The sequence below is a fragment of the Micromys minutus genome, assembly GCF_963924665.1.
Source record: "Micromys minutus genome assembly, chromosome: 31".
Lineage (NCBI taxonomy): Eukaryota > Metazoa > Chordata > Mammalia > Rodentia > Muridae > Micromys > Micromys minutus.
In genome coordinates this window covers 24,316,073-24,335,480 of record NC_137966.1, presented here as the reverse complement: position 1 = coordinate 24,335,480, position 19,408 = coordinate 24,316,073, and the positions used below count along the sequence as shown (strand labels likewise).

General features: G+C 46.0%; 1 protein-coding gene across 1 annotated transcript in view; it reads right to left on the bottom strand.

Annotated features, from left to right (window-relative positions):
• Positions 1–19,408, bottom strand: part of SNX29 (sorting nexin 29) — a 373,799-nt gene that overhangs the window by 71,167 nt on the left and 283,224 nt on the right. Inside the window, exon 18 of the mRNA XM_080942329.1 lies at positions 15,452–15,533. Within this exon, the coding sequence (XP_080798455.1) occupies positions 15,452–15,533 (82 nt within the window). The remainder of the gene's footprint in view (positions 1–15,451; positions 15,534–19,408) is intronic.

Sequence of the window (19,408 nt, the reverse complement as noted above, 5' to 3'; positions counted from 1 at the left end):
CCATTTCTCTGCTCTCCACATACACATACACACCACAGTACACACTGCATACACAGGAATGAATGTGTGCAATCAATTTAAGCGTAAATAAATAAATTGCCCTTTATGACAGGGTTGGGACTCGTGTCTTTCTTCTCCAGAACTCTCACTTTCTAAAATATCCCACAGCAGCCCTATTTCCCCATAAATAGGGAAGAAAGGAGGGGAAACCAGAACAGGTGTGAAAGTCGTTATGGCACCCAGAAATGTTCATGGCAGTAAGGGTGCAGAATAAAGTGTACAAGGAGGAAGTTTTCTCCACCACCCTGGTACATTACACACACATTGGGAGCAGTGACCTGAGCATGACTGCAGTGTGGGGAGGCACTTTCTATGGTCAGGGTGCAAATTTTCACACATGAGGGAGACCATCTTGGGAGGAGATATGTAGAGAGACCTGCAGGCGTTCACTGCAGCGCTGTCTTTGCAGGAAACTGAGTTCTTTCTGCTCCTCTAACTTCCCAATTTCTGTATGACAGCCACACACTAATTTTGACAGTTTTAACTTTTTTCTTTCTTTTCTTCTCATTTTTGAGAAATTGTTTGCTGCCAGCAAGGGCTACACCCTACCCGACTTCCACGCTGGGAACGGGCACTGCTGGGGGCTGATTAAGGCTAATCTAAGACTTTCAAATGTCCAAATTGTCTCTGTTGATTTTTTGAAGTGACTAATTTCATTTTCTATTAAACTTATTTGCAGCTCAAAACCTTGTTTTGATTACATGTTTGATGGAGTGGCAAGGCTGCAAACATGGACGAATCACATTTGCAAGAGGGCTGCCGAGGAAGGGGCTAGACTTGTGCGAGAAAGGGAAAGAAACCTGAATATTTAACAGTGCATACTAAATCTAAACCTCCTCCTCCACTCACACTCAGTCCCTTCCACATGCACGCCTGTGTCTTGGCAGGCAGAAGGCCCACCTAACCAAGACCTGATGCAGGGGGATAACTGCTGGACTGGCGCTGACACACTGTCACAGCCTGATTTTCCCGAGCCACTGCTGCAAGAATCAACTGGCTTCTTCCAGAACCTTCCCTGCCATGAGGCCACTTTCATGAGGACATAAGCGGTTATGTGTCAGCAGAAGAAAAAGCAGAGTCACTAGTCACAGAGTCAGTAAGCCCCTGGGACCTCCTTCCTCAACGTTTCTTCACTGTGGTTGGTTCTGCCTGTCCTGGTTGTGGGTATAGATTGGTCCTTGCATTTATCTTCATTATGGAGCACAAGTATGACCAAAGCTTTGCCAAGACCGCACTTCCTGCTCAATTAACCACCACGATCAACTGAGCAGAGATTCACAGATTCCTGCAGCAAAGGTATTCTTTCCTTTCATTAAATAATTAAATTTATTGAATAAGTTAATTATTATCCAACTGATTTTTTTTCCATTTTGGCATGTGTAATAAATAACTCTGCAAGCTAGTGTATGAGATCTACAACTCTATTTAATGACTACATAATATCTACCCATCTTCTGTGATATGTCTACAGTTTACATTGCTTGCTGAGGTAGATTATTTTAGATTAGATTCCTTTGGTAGCTCAGATTCCCTCCTAGAGAGCTCTCCCCATAGAAAGATCAGTCTGATGAGTTCTATGGAGGGATGCTATGTTGTCACTTCTGAGCAGAGGCTTCCAATGCTTAAGCATGGCTTGCCAACTTCTTTTCTCCCTTCACCATGACAATAGGAAGCACCAGCTAAGGACTTCTCCTTAGCTCTAAAAATGCTGGCAGAGAGATCTTGTGACACACATAGGGTGACCCTTGAGGGTAGAGCTAGAGTTGGAAATAGACGTGTAACAAAACCATTATAAGCTTGGAGGATCTGAGGGCCGCTTGTCATAACATCAGAAGCTGGTGCATAGCAACTAATTCCTGGAGTATTAAAGAAACAACTAAAACATTGTAATAGGTCTCTAACTAGTGCCAAGGGTTGGTCCTGCAGTCTCCGTGCATACCCTGAGCCTTATCAGCCCCACTGCGCTACCCGCTGAGAAAGCACAGCAGCACCTCCAGCAGCTTGGATAAAGGCAGCTTCCCAAGCTCTCTATCTGCAGAACTGATTTGTCTGAGAATTTTCTACATGACCCAAAACACGCAGGTACTTAACATAGGCTTACAAATTTGCAAGAAATAATTTAAAAACCTATTTTAAAACATTTATTCCTTAGTAGACATGAAATCTTCCCATTTGTGAAAGATAAAATCAGACATGCAATGCTAATGGGATGGATGTGCTGTCTGCATTTACGTAAGGCATGGAATCTTGTCTGAGTATTCAATAGAGTGGGACCTAGAACATCTTCAACATTCTTCAGAGCTGACCAATATCTAGTTATTATGACTATCAACACTGACAAGACCAGGCACAAACTTGCCATACAGAAAAGCAAAAGCAGAACAAAAGTCATTTCAGAAATTATAAGAAAATCCTAATTTGTCCCCAAATTCACGAGGATTCTTCATGAAACTTACACCAGCAACCCAAACACCAATCTTTGACATGAAACATTCTAATACAATACAATTCCAAGGAATATCTTCAACAAAATCATAGAAGAAAACTTCCCTACCCTCAAGAATGAGATGACCACGAGCATAAAAGAAGCCTTCAGAACTCCAAATAGGTTGGACCAGAAAAGAAATACCTCCCGACACATAATAGTAAAAACATCAAGTGCCCAAAGTAAAGAAAGAATACTAAAAGCAGTAAGGGAAAAAGGTCAGGTAACATAAAAAGGCAGACCAATCAGACTCACACCCGATTTCTCAACAGAGACTATGAAAACTAGAAGAGCCTGGACAGACATCATGCACTCCTTAAGAGAGCACAAGTGCCAGCCCAAGCTGCTATACCCAGCAAAACTATCAATCACCATCGATGGAGAGACGAAGATATTTCAAGACAAATCAAAATTCACACAATATCTGACCACAAACCCAGCACTACAATGAATTATAGGTGGAAAACCCAATACAATGAGGGAAAATACAGCCTAGTAAAAACAAGAAAACTCCTAAACAAGAAAACTAAAAGAAGAAAAAAACACAGACACAACTCAACCCAAAAAACCAATAATGGCAGGAAACAGAAACAACTATTCCTTGATATCTATTAACATAAATGGTCTCAACTCCCCAATAAAGAGACATAGACTATCAGACTGGATACATAAACAAAACCCAGCCTTTTGCTGCATACAGGAAACTCATCTCAGAGACAGAGACAGACACTATCTCAGAGTAAAAGGGTGGGAAAAAAAACTTCCAAGCAAACAGCTCCAAGGAATAATTTATACTGAGGACTTTGGGAGGGAGTTATTGAGTCTTCTGCATGGAGCCTTTATGCATCTATGAGTGCCAAAGGCCTTCCACGTACCTTGAAAGCACCGTTCTTCATAACATACACCAGGCTCAAGTCTCAGCAGAGTGTCCCAGCATCATGTGGTGCTGTGTGACATGGTGACACTGGACTCATTACACGCTGGGCTCTGAATTAATCTTCAGTCATTGTACTATTCACAAGTACTTTCCTGTCGCCGAGTTTCTCACAGTTCCCAGATTCAGCTCTGTGACCCACAGTGTGAGTAGCTGGGTTTAGGGGGATGACAGGGTTTGGTCTTCTTTGGTCATATCTCTGACTTTCGGCACTGTTTAGTAGACTCATTCATATTGCTGATCTTAAATACAGATCTTCAATCTGGCACTACCTGGTGCTCCACTGGATGAATGGACAGCTTACACATCTATTTTTTTCTGTGCACATGCTTTTCACAAAGGCTATTCTGCCTTATTATGTGGTTTGATAGTTTTTCCTTCACTAAATCTGACTCTTCAGTAACAAGAATTTAGTATGACTTTCTCCTTGCTGCAGAGTCTCAGACAGAAAATAGAGAAGGGAAGACACTGAAACATGGCCCAAAGGAGAGACCTCCTCCCAAGCACAAAGTCTGTTGAACCATTTCCAGCTCCTTCTTGCTATAATCTACAAGTTTCCCTGTGCTTCAACTCTAATTCAGCCCCTGAGTTCTTAAACAATTCCTACCTCACAGTGCCAATTAATAGATTAAGATGCCATTAGTCATAATGTGCAGATACCCAAAATCATAGCCTATCATAGAAGGCTGCTTACCTGGGAGTCCCTGCTTCCCACATCAGAACACTGTCATCTCTGATATATAACCACATTCAAGAGATAAAACCTTTCTGTTCAATTAAATTATCACTTTCAAATTCTCTGTAAAATATGCACTTGAGAGAAACAGCTAAACAAAACCCAAAGTCTTGTGCAAAACCAAATAGGCAAACGGATCCTGGCAGGCCTCACAGCCCGGTGCTAGCAGAACAGCCTGCACTCCACCTTTGACGTCTGAAGGAAAATCGGAAAGGGAGGCTCTATTGCAACAGGGGATCAGATATGCCTTGGCTCCTGGCTACTGAGAAATCACTGTCTTCCTTTCAAAATGGAATCCTTCCCATCATGCATCTAGCCTGTAATTTGGACATACGCAACCCGAGTTTCACCTATGCTGATCCATTCGTTTAATAAATATTTAGTAATATGAACTGATCAAAGCCCTAGGGGAAAAGTCAGTGCTTCCAGACCATCCAGTGTCAATGGACAGTATTCAGTCACATAGCAAATGAAACGCACTACAAGGAAGCTAAAGCAAGCTCACATGGCAGACAGCAAGGGATGGGGTAATTCAGGGAGAGTTGGTGTGGACAACTTCTCAGACCTGGGAGTGTTTGGGGATGAGAAGAGAGTCAAGGGGAAGAATGAAGTCTAAGATTCCAAAGGAATCTGCAAACTAAATGGGATTGTGGAGCCCCAGGTTCTGCAGACGCAGAGGAATAGCTGGGTTGGTTACAGAATTTTCTCTCAACAGTGAAGTTTTCAAAACTTCTCATGATATAATTTTAACAGAGTCTGGGTGTGTGGCCTTCTTCTACTCGTGAGAGCTGCAGAGATGGCCCACGTACATAAAAGTGCTCATTCCTCAAGCCTGACAACCGAGTTAGATTCCGAGGATCCAGCATAGTAGAAGACATATTCTACACAGTTGTCCTCTGGCCTCTACAGGTGTGTCCCAGCATGTAAAGAACACGACAGCTGCAGCTATTGCCAATGTCATCAATCACCACCAACCATCATCAGTCCTCGACCACATCACCGCTGTTGACCACCATCATCAGGATCATCTATTATCAACCACCATGGACCATCATAATCATCAACCACCTAAGTTACACTATCAATCACTATCAATCATCACTATTACATCATCAGGCGTAACCACCAACTGTCACCATCATCAAGCACCGCCTTCATCACTATGATCACCATCATAAATAACCACCATCACCAACCATCACAGATCCTCAATAACACCACCACCACCACCACCACCACCACCACCACCACCACCACCACCACCACCACTACCACTACCACCACCACCATCACCACCACCATCACCACCACCACCACCACCACCACCATCACCACCACACCACCACCACCACCACACCACCACCACCACCACCACCACTACCACTACCACCACCACCATCACCACCACCATCACCACCACCACCACCACCACCACCACCACCATCACCACCACACCACCACCACCACCATCACCATCACCACCACCACCACCACCACCACCACCACCACACCACCACCACCACCATCACAGTCCCTCTTCTTTATTTGGAAACTCTGTTGAAGGTTTTCTCTTTTACTGCCAATGGTAATGCTAAGTGTGGGCCCCCAAGTCTGCACATAGATCCCGTGACTACGCCCCCCCAGTTAATTGTAATTAGTAAATAAAGTTGCCAACAGCCAATGGCTAGGCAGAAGAGACATAGGTGGAGTTTAGGTTTCCCGGGCTTGGGACCCTAGGGAAGAAAAACATGCAGGAGAGGAGGAAGAAAAAGCTGCCATGGGATAAGAGTCAAGAGAACATGGCCCCAAGGGCTGCCCATTTGGAGGTAAGAGCAGCCCAGATGGAATATAGTAAATGTAATAACTCAGGATTGTCAAAAGGAAACAGTCTAATGGCATGGAGGGTAGGCAGTCCATCTAATGTGGTGCTTAAGACTTATTAAACATATAAAAGATGTGAGTACATCTTTCATCCAGGAACTCGATAACCAAAGGTGGGGGTACAAACCCCGGGCCAGGATTTTAAATAATTCATACTACAGAGCTCAGTTAAGAAATGTTGAGAGTTCAGGCCAAGAAGATGGGTCAGGTTTTTTTTTTTTAAGTGCTCACCTTCCAAATGTGAGAACTTAAGTTTGAATCCCCATAACCCACACAAAAAGCCAGGTATGGCAGTGAGTATCTGCAACCCAAATAGCCATGAGACAGGAGGCAGAGACTAACAGATCCAAGTTTGTTGGCCAGCTTGGTGACACTCCAGGTCAGTAATGACAGGCCCTGTCTCAAAAACCAAAACGTGGAAGGCACCTAAGGAGTAACACCTAAGGTTGCCTTATGTCCACATGCACATGACATATGTGGACACACACGTGCAACGTGAACACACACACACACACACACACACACACACACACTCATGCAAGCAATTTCCTCCTACAGAATATAGAACTCAAAGGCACCTCCACCCAGATCCTCAGCTCAGCTTAGCTACTCACTGCTGTGAGACATTGGATATGTACCTAATCAGCCTTCTCGTATGTGACAGCGCCTGCTCTGGAGAAGTGGTAGTAAAGAACAGGACTTGAATATGAAAGGCTTAGGAAACAGCACTGGCCGTATTCACACTTCCCTGTCCTTTCTTCATAAATACATTAGTGCAAAAGTGAGTACAGAAGAGGTGGGTGGGTGACACAACTCGGTCACTGAAACGTTCCAGCAGATGCCTGTTTTCCCTTTGGCTTCTTCTAACTGAGGTGTTTAAAGCCTGTTTCTCACCACACCTTTCCTGGGCTCCTGCTCTGCGCCTGAGCCAGAGCTGAGATTCCCTGTGCCCATCTACTCTACCACCGTAAGTGTCACGTTGTCCTTGGAGGATCCAATCAGCATGGGACACAGCTTCCACAGCCTTGTCTCTCTGTGCTAGAAAACAGTTTCCACATGGCTGCCTGTCCTGGCTCTCACAGTAGAGCAGTCTGACAGTCTGACTGCTGCGAAGCCTGGCACAGAGCTTGGGACCCAGTCTCTCCGGAGGAGACTGGCAGCACAAGGAGCTGCCCTCTCAAGGTTAAGCCTGAAATGCTTTTCTGGATCTGGGAGAGGGTGAGGCAGATGCAAAGCTTAAGCAACATCTCCACCTCCTCAGCCTCATTAAGAAACCAAGACTTTTGAAGTTCAGCTCCAAACAACTAAACCTAAAAGCTCCCAGCCCTCCTGGTATAATGTGGAGGCTCAGAGATTAACGTGGTGTGAAGACCTCCTGAGGCTAGAACCATTCAAGGTCCTAGGCAGACCATGGGGAAGCTCTCCCAAGCCAGAAGGCATTTATTCACCACCACATGTCTATTTCTTCAAACCCAGAAATAAGATAATCATTACCCTGTGTCACATGCCTTGGGGAAGCATTCATCACATAAACACAAACCCCAGGAGCTGACATCTGAGCAGCCGCAGGCTGCCTTGAGACAGTTGCTACACACTGCCTCCTGCAACTTTAGGGTCCGCACTGGGCTGAGCAGCAACGGCACCAGCGGGTGAGGAGCTGCAGCATGACGGCACCTGTTCCAGAAGCTTCCTGCTCAGTTTGGCCCAGACAGCAAGAGACAGGCAGGTCCTTGAATCCTAATGCAAATTTTATCTAGGCTGAGGGCAGGGCAGCCCTGGTTCTTACTCCTTGACTGGGGAGGCAAGTGTGTTTACGTGCTCATGTGCACGTGTATGTGGACGTGTGCATATGGAGGATAGAGGGTAACCAGTAAGTCAGCTCATGCCCCATCTCCCCCTCCCATGCAGAGTCTCATAGGCATAAAACTCATCAAGCAGGCGAGGCTGGTTTCCCAGCAACCCCAGCGACCTGTCTCCACCCACACCACCCAGCACTGGGATTACAATACACATTATATACCAGCATTTCTAGAGGGCTTTTCAGGGTGGAACTCAGGCCCTCAGCACACCCATTCCCAACGTTCTCATCACCAACTGAGCTCCAGAAAGACTTTTATCATAAGTGTAAGACAATTACGCCATGATGTTGCCTACACAGACAACCCTGTGGGTGCAGAGTAACTCAAATAGCAACTACACTAGTTGTGGGTGCCTCAGAGAAACATGCCTGCAACAGCTCTACAAATGGGGTCCTCTCCCTGCATGCAGAAGGCTCTGCAGGCACTATTCTAGATGTTTCTAACCATGTTGAGAAGACCTAGGAGAATACAGTAAGTCCTGCATTTTGGATATTCACCGTTGTGTCCCCAGGACCCACTGCATGCCTAAAAAACAAAAGGTGTTTTGCTAACTTTTATATTCTGACACACGTAAAAACTCCTGCTTTGCCTCAACTTTCATGCCTACCTGTCTAAGGTGAGGAATCTGGTGCCTTCAGCATGCAGAGATGATTGTGGGAAAAACCTGCAGATAGCAGCTGATCCGTGGCCTCCCCTTTGGCTTAAAGTCCCAGCTGGAGAGGGACACACCAGCCTGCTAGCCTCTGTCCAGGGTACTTGAAGAGTTAGTTCTCTCTCTGTGCCAAGCACTAGGATAGGATGCAGAGGAGCAGAAAGGGAGGGAAGGAGGCCAAGGTTCTGAGAGAGGAAATAATAGAAGAGACAGAGCAAGCTGGGGTGCCACACTCCTGTGACTACAGAACCCCATTCTACCATATGCCACAGTGCTGCATCTGAAACTAAAGTGTGCTGGATACTATAGGCTACATTCCAGTCAAGACTTAGCTTTTAGGGAGGTCACCTGATTCATGTCCGATGGGACTGACATGCCCCAGAAAATAGAAAATGACTCCTGGGCTATGTGCTTGGACATTTAGGGAACCCTGGAGGCAGCAGCTCTGCCCTCCACCCTGCAGCCAGGATCCTTTTAGGTTTGGAGCAGGGCACAAATTATGTAGCACAGTGGTATCTGGATACTTGGAAGTGCTGTTTGGGGAGGGTGTGGAACCCTGTAGGCCGGAAGAATAGCTGGAGGGGTAAGTGACCAGTGAGACTCGGAAGGTTGCAGCCGGGCTCCCCTTCTAGTCCTAGCCCTAGACATCCTGTCTGCCACAGCTGTGACCAGCTACTGCCAGCTCCCTCTACCAAACACTGAGAGGTTCCAGCTGCCTCAACTGCCATGCCTGCCCTTTGATGACGGAGTATACCATATAAACCAGGAACCCAGAAAACCCTTCCTCCCTTAAGTTGACTCTCAGGCATTTGGTCACAGCAGTGACAAAAGCTAAAGGACACAGCTCTGCTTCCCACTCCCTCCTCATTCCTCAGGTGGCCTTGTGCCTCTCCATGAAGTCCCTGCATCGCAGCCTCTTTCCCCTCATCAGACATGCTGCCTGCGAAGCTGTCATTACTTCTCGCCGTGCGATCTCTCAGGGACATGTGCCTGCTGCCCACTCTCACCATAACATCCCCAGCAGTGGCTGGCTACGCTTTTCACTCTCCCCTAATATCCATTATTCAATGATGACACAGTTATACCCAAGCCCAACCTTCCAACCCTAGCCATATGCTGAGCGAATGATCCCCGAAGTGTAACCACTTAACCAAGAGCAGAGAAGAAGAAGGTGGTGATCTCCACGAGCCGCGTGTCAGCTCCAGGTCCTATCTGCCAGGTCACCAGCCTGACACCTATCTCACAGCTCTATAGGGGGGAGGCTGTGTGGGGGTGCGGAGGCAGTCGGGACAGCAGAGGACCCTGGTAGCCTGAGACTTCCACCTCCCACTCCATGCTACTGGGGATCTGATCGTATGTAATCTACTGCATTTGATTTCCCTAAGAAAGAGAATTAAGTCTGATGCCTACCCACGATGTGTGTCCACTTTTAACTGTAGCTGCTTACAGGGTATGTCACTCCTAAACATGAATATGTTGAAAACTGTACCACTCGATGGACAAGGAAGCTCTTCTCCCTTACTCATTTCTCATGGCCCTGGGCTCTCAACAAGTCCACATTCCAGTCACTGCAGTGTCCTCTGCGACTGTGAGGACATTATGTCACTCGTACCAGCTGCTAGGACAGCAAGGACAGTGAGTGGTAGGAGGTGAGACAGTGGACAGAGCCCACGAGGTAGGTGTGTGGTTAGGGAGCATCACAGGAAGGACAATGAGAACAACAAAATCAGGTCTTGACCCCGACCCAGTGGAAGTTCCTCAGTTCATGACTCATCACACTTCATCTGACACACGGGCCTGAGGTCAGAGCACGCGACAGATGAACTGAGCATCAAGGCAGCACACCATCAACTCTCACCTCCCACAAAGCCTCCTGGCACCATCAAACCCCCCCCCCCCAACACACACACACTGCCCTTTACCTGCAGCTGCCCAAATGTAGGTCCTGGGTGCCTACCACACCCTCCAGGGGTCCTCATTCCTTGCAGTCCTCTGGGCATGTCATATAAAAGGCTTGACAGACTGGACGCCAATCAAGGTTTCTCAATACCAGAACACGCTCAAAGTCATGTGGTTACACGAAACTATAAAGGGTCATGTCCATAAAGATCACATGTCCTCAGCCTTTACATGTTGTCACATGTGCCATCCTTCCTTCTTCTGCAGACTAGGGTCACTTCCTGCCCCTCCACCCCTACTAATATGTAGGGCCAGTGTCAAGTGTGGCTCACTATCCGCTCAGCTCTGTGTATGCTAAGCACAGGCATAGTATATAGCAGGCCCTGAGTCGTTAGCTTAGGGACAAATCATACAAAGAAAGGGAAAAAATCACTCTTATTTGTAAAGACAAAAGCAGGAGAGATCATAGTGACACCTGAAGCCAAGAGAGACTCCCCAGGAGGCTTGAGTGCTCTAAGCTGGGGCTACCAGCTACAATCCCCTTGGTGCTGTGGGAGGAAATGTTCCAGAAAAGGAGGCAGCACAGGGACTTCTTGTGGTCTGCAGCCATGAGAAGTTAGCCAGTACTAGCTAGAGAAACCAGTTACCACACAGCAAGCCCACATTAGGCTCTCCAGGCAACCCACATTCTCAGCAGGTGGAACCAGTACCTTCAGCCTTGGAACTGGTTGCAGCTTTCCCCAAATGGGAAATGTCATGTTCTAAGGGCTGATAAGGCTGAGGGTCATTCCAGCCTTCTGCACTGTAGTCCCCATTTCTGAATGCAGCTCTGCTATCTTTCTTACTTAGCAGATGCCCTCTCTCTACAGTATCACATAAAGACAGAGCCTGAGATAAAAGATACTTGATGCCCACAAGCACACCATCTTAAGAAAGAGGATGAAAGAGAAGCCAAGAAACCCAAGGCCTGGACTATAAAAACATCACCCTCCAAACCACCTAGGCCCAATTTAGCCTACTGAGTGCCTGTGATGTATTATTAATAGGGGAAAAATAAAATTTCCCAGCATCCTCTACACACATATGCTCAGTTGGATAAACATTTAACTACTCTGGATACACACACACACACACACACACACACACACACACACACACACACACACACACGGCAGGATTGGGACAGTAGTAGGGAACTCAAATACTGAGTGAGTCTTTCTAGGGTACCACCTTTCCTCTCAGCCATGACAGCACCCTGTGGTCTCTAGGAAAGATAGTTATTCCAGAAGAAAAGGGCCTGGCTGAAACAAAGCAACACTGTATAAAGAAAACCTAATTGGGTCACACTTCTGGTGAGCAGATTGCAAAGGCTGAAGTTAATCTCACAGAGACAACAGCTTCCAGTTGTACTTTTAAAGGGAGGGACTCAAGGGTCTGGGACGTAGCTGATGTGCTATTTCATATCAGCTGAGTAGCTGTAACATTTGTCAAAGGAGGAGGGGGATGGTGGGTTGTTTTAAGATCCAAGATGACTCCCTAAACATTCTCAGTTGGCCAATGGCACCAATCTCCAACTTGTTTGGCAGTTGAGCTATCTAGAGAATCAAATTAAACATTTGCAGAGGCATAAGCTAGAAATGTATTGATCATAGCAAAGGTAATTACACCATGTGAAAGTGACAAGAAATCACACTGCAAACACAACCATGTACTAAAAAACGAGAGGGAGGGAGGACAGGAGGACAGGAAACCACTGTGCACTGAGGTGAATTTGTGGCCACTCCATTGATAGCTGCCTCAGCATTTTGTCTCTGGCTAGAGCCTCTTGGCAGCCAGATGTCAGTGGGCTCCAAAGTTTAAGATATCCTCAGGATAAAGTGTTCAACTGGGATCATACTGGAAGCCAGTGTCATTTCCATTATGAAAATTGCCAAAATGCCTTTCTCACTTCCAGAGGCCTGCAGGCAGAAGAGCAGAAGCCTTTTCACCACACTCCTTAGGACTGGCTGATTCTTCTAGAACCTTCTTTGGCATCTGCATGTGTGCAGGAGATGAGGGTTAGTATCTGTGTAGGTAAACTGTCTTTGAGTCTCTGGCACTGGAGAGTCCTGTCTCTGAGCCATCCCACCACCTGACACTCCACCAACAAAATGTCCTGAGGGAGCAACTTTGAAGTTCTGCTATGACAGGGCAGTCACTGGCAGACAGTGGCTTCTGTCTGGTTTCTTTCATGCAGCAGGCTAGAAGTGAGAGCATGAGTGTGGACACATGGACAGTGCTCACTGCAGAGGTCCAGATGTCTGCCATCAGCTCAGGGGTGCAGGTGACTTTGTCTGCAGAAAATCGGGGCCTGGCTGGGCCCCTCCTTTTGGCATAAGGGCAGCTGTCCCAGCTGTTTCTCTAGGAGTTTCTAAAGAGCTTGATTCTACCCACAGTCAGAGTTGTGATTTGAACACAAACTATATCCTGTAGGCCCACACAGAACACTTGCTCCAGAATGCTTGTTGTGTAGTTAGACTGGAGTCTTTGGAGGGAGAGTCTGAGTGGAGGAAGTGGATCACTGAGGGTGGACTCTGAAGCTTTAAAACTCAGGAACACTCCTCTGCAACACGGCTGCGTGCCGACACACCGTGACCAGCCACCCGTGCTGCGGCCACCATCTCTTCCATCCCTCTGCAACTGTAAGTCAAAATAAATACTTTCTCTTGAAGTTGCTTTTTTTCCAAGAGTATTTTATTGCAGCACCAGGAAAGCAGCTAAGATAGTAAAACCAGATCTCAAAATCTGGCAGGCGTGGCAGTTTGAGCTAAAAAGCAGTGTTGACAAAACCTGTGCTGCCCTGTGTCTGTGTTCTCTCATGTGGGACAGGGATCAGAGTGTCTTACCTCACGCTTACAATGGCACTGAAAGAGCGGAGTCCTATAGCATGCAGTCAGTGTTGGGCTGGGGACCTGTGGCTGCTAACTGCTATTTATATTGCTGATTTAGCCTACCTGGCATTACCCTTGACTTGATGCTCTTTTCACTATGTGAATTTAGTATTATTCTTTAAGCTGACTCATTTCCTATTTACTTAAAATTTATTTTTAAAGAAATTGTACCTTATCATGGTACATGGGAAAAGAGAATTGTGTCATAACTGAGAGGAAAATGTAAAAATAAACACGGTGGGAAAAAATGACACCTGTTGTAGGATGAAGTGTCAATCGCAAGCCTCCTTCGTTATGTAATTTGGAGACAGGAAGTTACAAAGCTGGCCTCCAGAGACTAGACAGGCACCTCTAACCTGCAGTTCACACGTCACATGTGTTCCAAAATAATGACGACAGTGGCCCAACACCTGGTAGACAACAATATCACTGAAATGTCGAATAGTTAGGCGCCCACAATGGAAGCAGTACAACGGTGGTCCTCTACCCAGGAGTCCTGCAGAATGTGGGGCAGGCTCTCCCCAGAGCTCAGTTCTCAACCTGCGTGGCCCCAAGGAAGCCTCTGCCCTGAGAGAAACGTTATCCTTGCCAGGCAACAACATGACCACCACAGCACAGCTAGTGAACACCACACTAGTGTGACCAAGGAGCAGATGTGATTAATTTATTGGGCTTTAAATAATTTCAATCTCAATAGCTGTGTGTGGCTAGTGGCTGTGGTGGAGGAAGGGCAGTGCTCCTCACAGGCATGGTGCCGTCTGGGGTTATGCCCTCAGCGCCTGAAACAGATACTTTGGAAGTGCCACAGGATGTGATGGAAGATATTTCGTTGTAGATGTGCATCTGTTCCAGCCTTCCTCACTGATGAAGCCACATGTGGAGGTTTCTTTTATAGCTTCCGGTGAGGAATTAGCATCTTTTCCTGTCTTAACAATGGAATTGCTCAAAATAACCAATTGCATTTCCACTTAACAATGGCTGCCAGCCTTAGGAAGTCCAAATCACCAGGGAAGACCAGGTTGGGCCTCAGAATAAATACAGTTTCTGCTTCTATTTTTTCTTTCAAAACCTTTGAGTTTACATTTTATTCAATCCTGGTATGTTTTTCTCTTTTTATCATTCTTTTCTATATGTTTCTCTAAAAATTATCTTGAATCTAAATAATACGCATTTAGAAAAATCTTATAAGCAATGCCAGCAGTACCATTATTTAAATAAGTAAGTCACCTCTATCCATTATCAGTGCTATGGCAAACAGTCCACATCGCTTCCTAGAATGTTTATAAACACCAACCAAAAGCACTGGTAAGACAAAGGTGAATACAGAACTAAGAACACAAACATAAAAATCCCCCCCAAATCAGGCTACAGCCCATGTCCTGCAGAGCTGAACACTGACACAGTCGTGCGAACAGAGCTTAGACACTGTGAGGCACTGAGTGGACATCTGCACTCTTTGCTTATCAAGCACCTAGGGCCTTTTCTTTTGCAGTGGGTAACCTACCTGGGAATGGTAGCACACATTTATAATCTACACACTTGAAAGTTCAAGGCCAGCCTAGGTTATATACCAAGATTCTTAAAATGACAACAAAAAGCATAGTCAGGTTTCATTTGGGGCGTCATGTCTTATCTTCCCACTCTCAGACATGTGGTTGAGTGAGGTCAATGCCAATCCAGGTACCAGCCATGAAAATCAAAATCCTTTACCTAACCCCAAGATTCAGCCTTAGATGGGAGATCCAAGATGGGTCAGGACATGGTCCAGGTCTTGGCTGAAGCCATGCAAAAGGTTGAGTGTATGGTGCTGCTGGAAACAGCATTAAGCCACAGACACGAATCAACAGCAACACTAGCACTAGGCAATGACAGGAAACTCCTCGCACATCCTCCTGCCTGACCAAAGGCCATACACCACCTCACCAGAGCAGCTCCTGCAGATATACAAATGGTGCTATCATGCAAAGCACCGTGGTACCACAACCATGATGTCTGCAAGAAACCCAGGCACTTACCTGATACACGTGGAACGCATTGGCTGCTTTGCCTCGGAGAAACACAGACGGGATCCAGACATTGATCAGTGCCCGATTTGATCTGACCAGAATAAGGAGATGAGACGGGTTATTTTTATTTAAAAAAACAACAACAACAAAAACAAAGTAGGCCAAGGGACTATTTTCCCCAATAAAAGACATTTCAAACAAGATACATAAACAATAAACATGTTTAACATGTTTCTAAACTTCAGAAGACTATCTCTAAAGACTTTTGGTTTAAAAGATGTGTGCGTGTATCAAGATTCAAAATAATTTCTAGAGAAGCATATAAAGAATGATTAAAAAAAGAGAAAATACACCAGGATCAAATGAAAAAGAATATATATATATTCTAAGATTCAAGATAATTTCTAGAGAAATATATAAAGAATGATCAAAAGAAGAGAAAAAAGGGTTGAATGCAAAAGGGTGTGTGTGTGTGTGTGTGTGTGTATAAACTTACATACGCAGTATATTCCCTAGGATGTAGCTGAAACTCAGTTGCATCTGATAGAGAAACAGTAACGGAGCCCTGGGAGGCCATGTGCTGTAACCCCAGTTTCTGGAGCACCCCATGGAACCACCTGCCTCTACATGACCTGGTTTCTGACCTTTGTCTCTGCTTCTACACAATAGCTCACAAAAGCACTACCTGTGGTTTTGAAAGTGGCTTAGGGTTGGAGGGGAGGAGACAATGGAAAATAATAAATTAGAAAAACTCAGATTCCAGGTATAAATACTCTCTTTAGACTTCTCCAAAACACTGTATATAATGCATTCGTACTTTAATTCAGTATGAATTAAATCATAGTTAATTCAACTTGACACACTAGGAAGAGTTAGGGAACTGTTTACATTGGTCTGGCCTGTGAGCATTTCTATGAAGCATGTTCTTAATTGCTAACTAAAGGAAGAGGACTAGTCCACTACAGACACCATCCCTGAGTAGACGGGTCTGGGCTGTATCAGGAAGGTAGCGAATGAGAGAGAGGAAGCAAGTTAGCACGCAATGCTCCTCTGTGGTTTCTGCTTCAAGCTGCTGCCTTAAGTTCCCTGGATGATGGACATAAACACATAAAACAAAAAGCCCTCTCTCCCCAGGTTGCTTTTGGTCATGGTGTTTATCACAGCAACAGAGAAGGTCACTAGGACACGCACTCTAAGACAACCAAGATATAAGCTGAACTACTACCTGGAGGCACGGGTCAGTGGCAGAACCCTTGCCCAACACAAGCCAGTGTCTTGGTTCCACTTGCAGCACCATCAGAACAGAAAACTTCAGAATCATTTCCTGAGGACATTAACTGCACGGTTCCACGTTTTATGGACACTCACTTGATGCCATGAGACTGTTTAAGATGCATCTGAGAGCACTTGGTTATATGACAGCTCTGCCTTATGGGACAGATTAGGGTGCACAATGCCCATCCTGCCACAGCTCCATTAACCTGACAGTAGGGGCTATGGCTATCCAAGGAGAGGAGCTTTCCCTGAGCACCCCCTCTCAGAACTTGTCAGCGTCTTGGACTTGTAGCATAATCCAGTGGTTTGTGGAAGACTCCACAACCACCATGTTCTCATATTCTTCCAAGTGAAAAGCAACCTATCTTCAGTAATAATAATAATGACGATAACAGCAACAACAACAATAATGACCCTCAGGTGAGCAGCTTGGCACTTGTACACTGTGGGCCAACGTGGTGATCTCCTTCCAGGGGACAAAACGCCCTGAATGACTGTGTTCAGGTCTGGGTATCCAGTGACACTCCACAGGAAAAGGTTCCAAAGCCAGACGGGAGCACAGAGGAGCAACACCCTGGTTCCGTCCCGTTCCCCACACTGCTAAGGCCAGGGGTCCTGCAGAGCCTACAGGTGTCCCTACACTGGGTCACATGTTCTAATCCCAGGCCATTTACTGCATATTGGAAAGAACTCCCTATGTGACTCTCCTGCACATCAGCTCCTTTGGTCCTCTGGTCTTCCTCCTGTCTATCACTCATCTGTTCATAAAACAAGTATCTGGCCAGGACCTTCAATGTGGCAGATACAAGGCAAAGTCCAAGAGAAAGAGATGCTGAGGAAACAGATGTAGCTCTCTCCCCTTCATGGACTATCTTGTTTATCACAAAAGGGTGCAAATTACAAAAGCTATTCTACACGGCCAAAGGAAAGAGTATAATTTCAGTTTTAAATTTTTATTAAGGCATGGTCTAACCTGGAGACTGTCTCATGAGTATTTTGGAAGGCATCTATTCTAGCTAGGAAATGTAGGATACAAAGGTCCATATGTTAAAGGCTTGATCCTCTTTTCTTTGTGGCCCTAATAGGAGGTCATAGGACCTTTAACAAGTAAGGCAGAGTGGAAGAGAATTATGGGGTGACAGTCTTTCCCTAGCTCTCTTTGCTTCCCAGTACCACGAGACAGGCAGCTTGCTGTAAGCCATGACATCCGCCTCTGCACAGGCCCTAGAGCCATAGATTTACCTTACCACTGACTGAAACCTACAGAGCAAACTAGCCTTTTTACTCTATAAGCTGATTGCCTTAAATACTGTTAGAGTGACAAAAACAGACTAACACAAGTGTGTATTCTATTTGGTGAAGTGTTCCATCTGATGTGTATATGTATATCCATATCTACAGCACCTATATTCTTATCTATATCTATATCAAACTGTATAACTCTGTATCTACATCTACAGTGTCTATATCCATTTATGTTCACATCAGCATCTATGCATGACCTCTATCCATCCATCTATCTATGCGATGCTTCTCTGTGCTATGGTATTGCTCAGGTTCAGTTACCTTCCTGACCTGTCCAGCTGCTCTATGACTGTAAATGGGATGTGCAGCTCCGATTGTCACAGAACTGTTCTGACTGTGGCCAGGGTATATATGCTGGAGGGTCAAGCTCAGTTTTGACTTTGATCATTCTCCTCCCCTTCCCCCATTTTCTCTTCTACCATATCCACCTCCATGGCAGCCTCAAAGACAAATGTCCTGTGCTGGCCACAGTCTCACTCTAGTGCTAACATACTCCATAAAACTGGTTCTGGGACTTTTACCATATAAAAGGGATCACTAAGGCTCAGAGACAGGGGCTTCTCTGGGATCACAATGTTGTAAGTCAGTGAAAAGATTTCAACACAAATCTGGCTGTAAACAAACTGTTCTTTCCAATGTACTGCGTCCCCCATGCTCTAAAAGTAGCCTCTCTGAATTACCCTTTGCCTAGGGAGGCAGAGCTTTTGTTGTTGAGACAAAGGCTCACTGTGTCCAGTGGGCCTTAAATTTCTGGGTCTGAAACTAGAGAGGCTAGACATGTACCCACTGACCATAACTAAATCAAGAAATAGAGGAGGACCCTCCTGGCGCTGGGCCTGTTCCTGAGGGGTCTGGGGAGCCAGCCTATGGGTCACCAAACAGAAAGTGTCTGAAGACTAACTGTAACTGTTCTCTCAGAGATTCCCAGCATAGTGTTCGCACAGAATCAAAGACAGACAAAAGCAGCGCAGGCGCAGACGCAGGCGCAGGCGCAGACGCAGGCGCAGACGCAGGCGCAGGCGCAGGTGCAGACGCAGGCGCAGACGCAGACGCAGGCGCAGGCGCAGGCGCAGGCGCAGGCGCAGACGCAGGCGCAGACGCAGACTCGGGTGGAGTGGACAGCAGCAGGGAACATGGGCTGTACGGAGGTGAAGAGCAGAGTGTGTGCCTGTGCAAATGGACCGTCTGGCCTGCTCTGCTGACTGTGGCCTTGCAGAAGTAAAAAGTTAAAACACTGTGTAACACCTTCCCAATTTTAAATGTCAGGTCAAAGCTAAAATGATGTTAAGGCTCAAGAGAGAATAAAGCACATTGGCTGGCCTGGGCGTCAGGAAACTTTCCCAGCTCTACGACCAAACGGACCCTGTGTGAACCTCACAGGCCTTT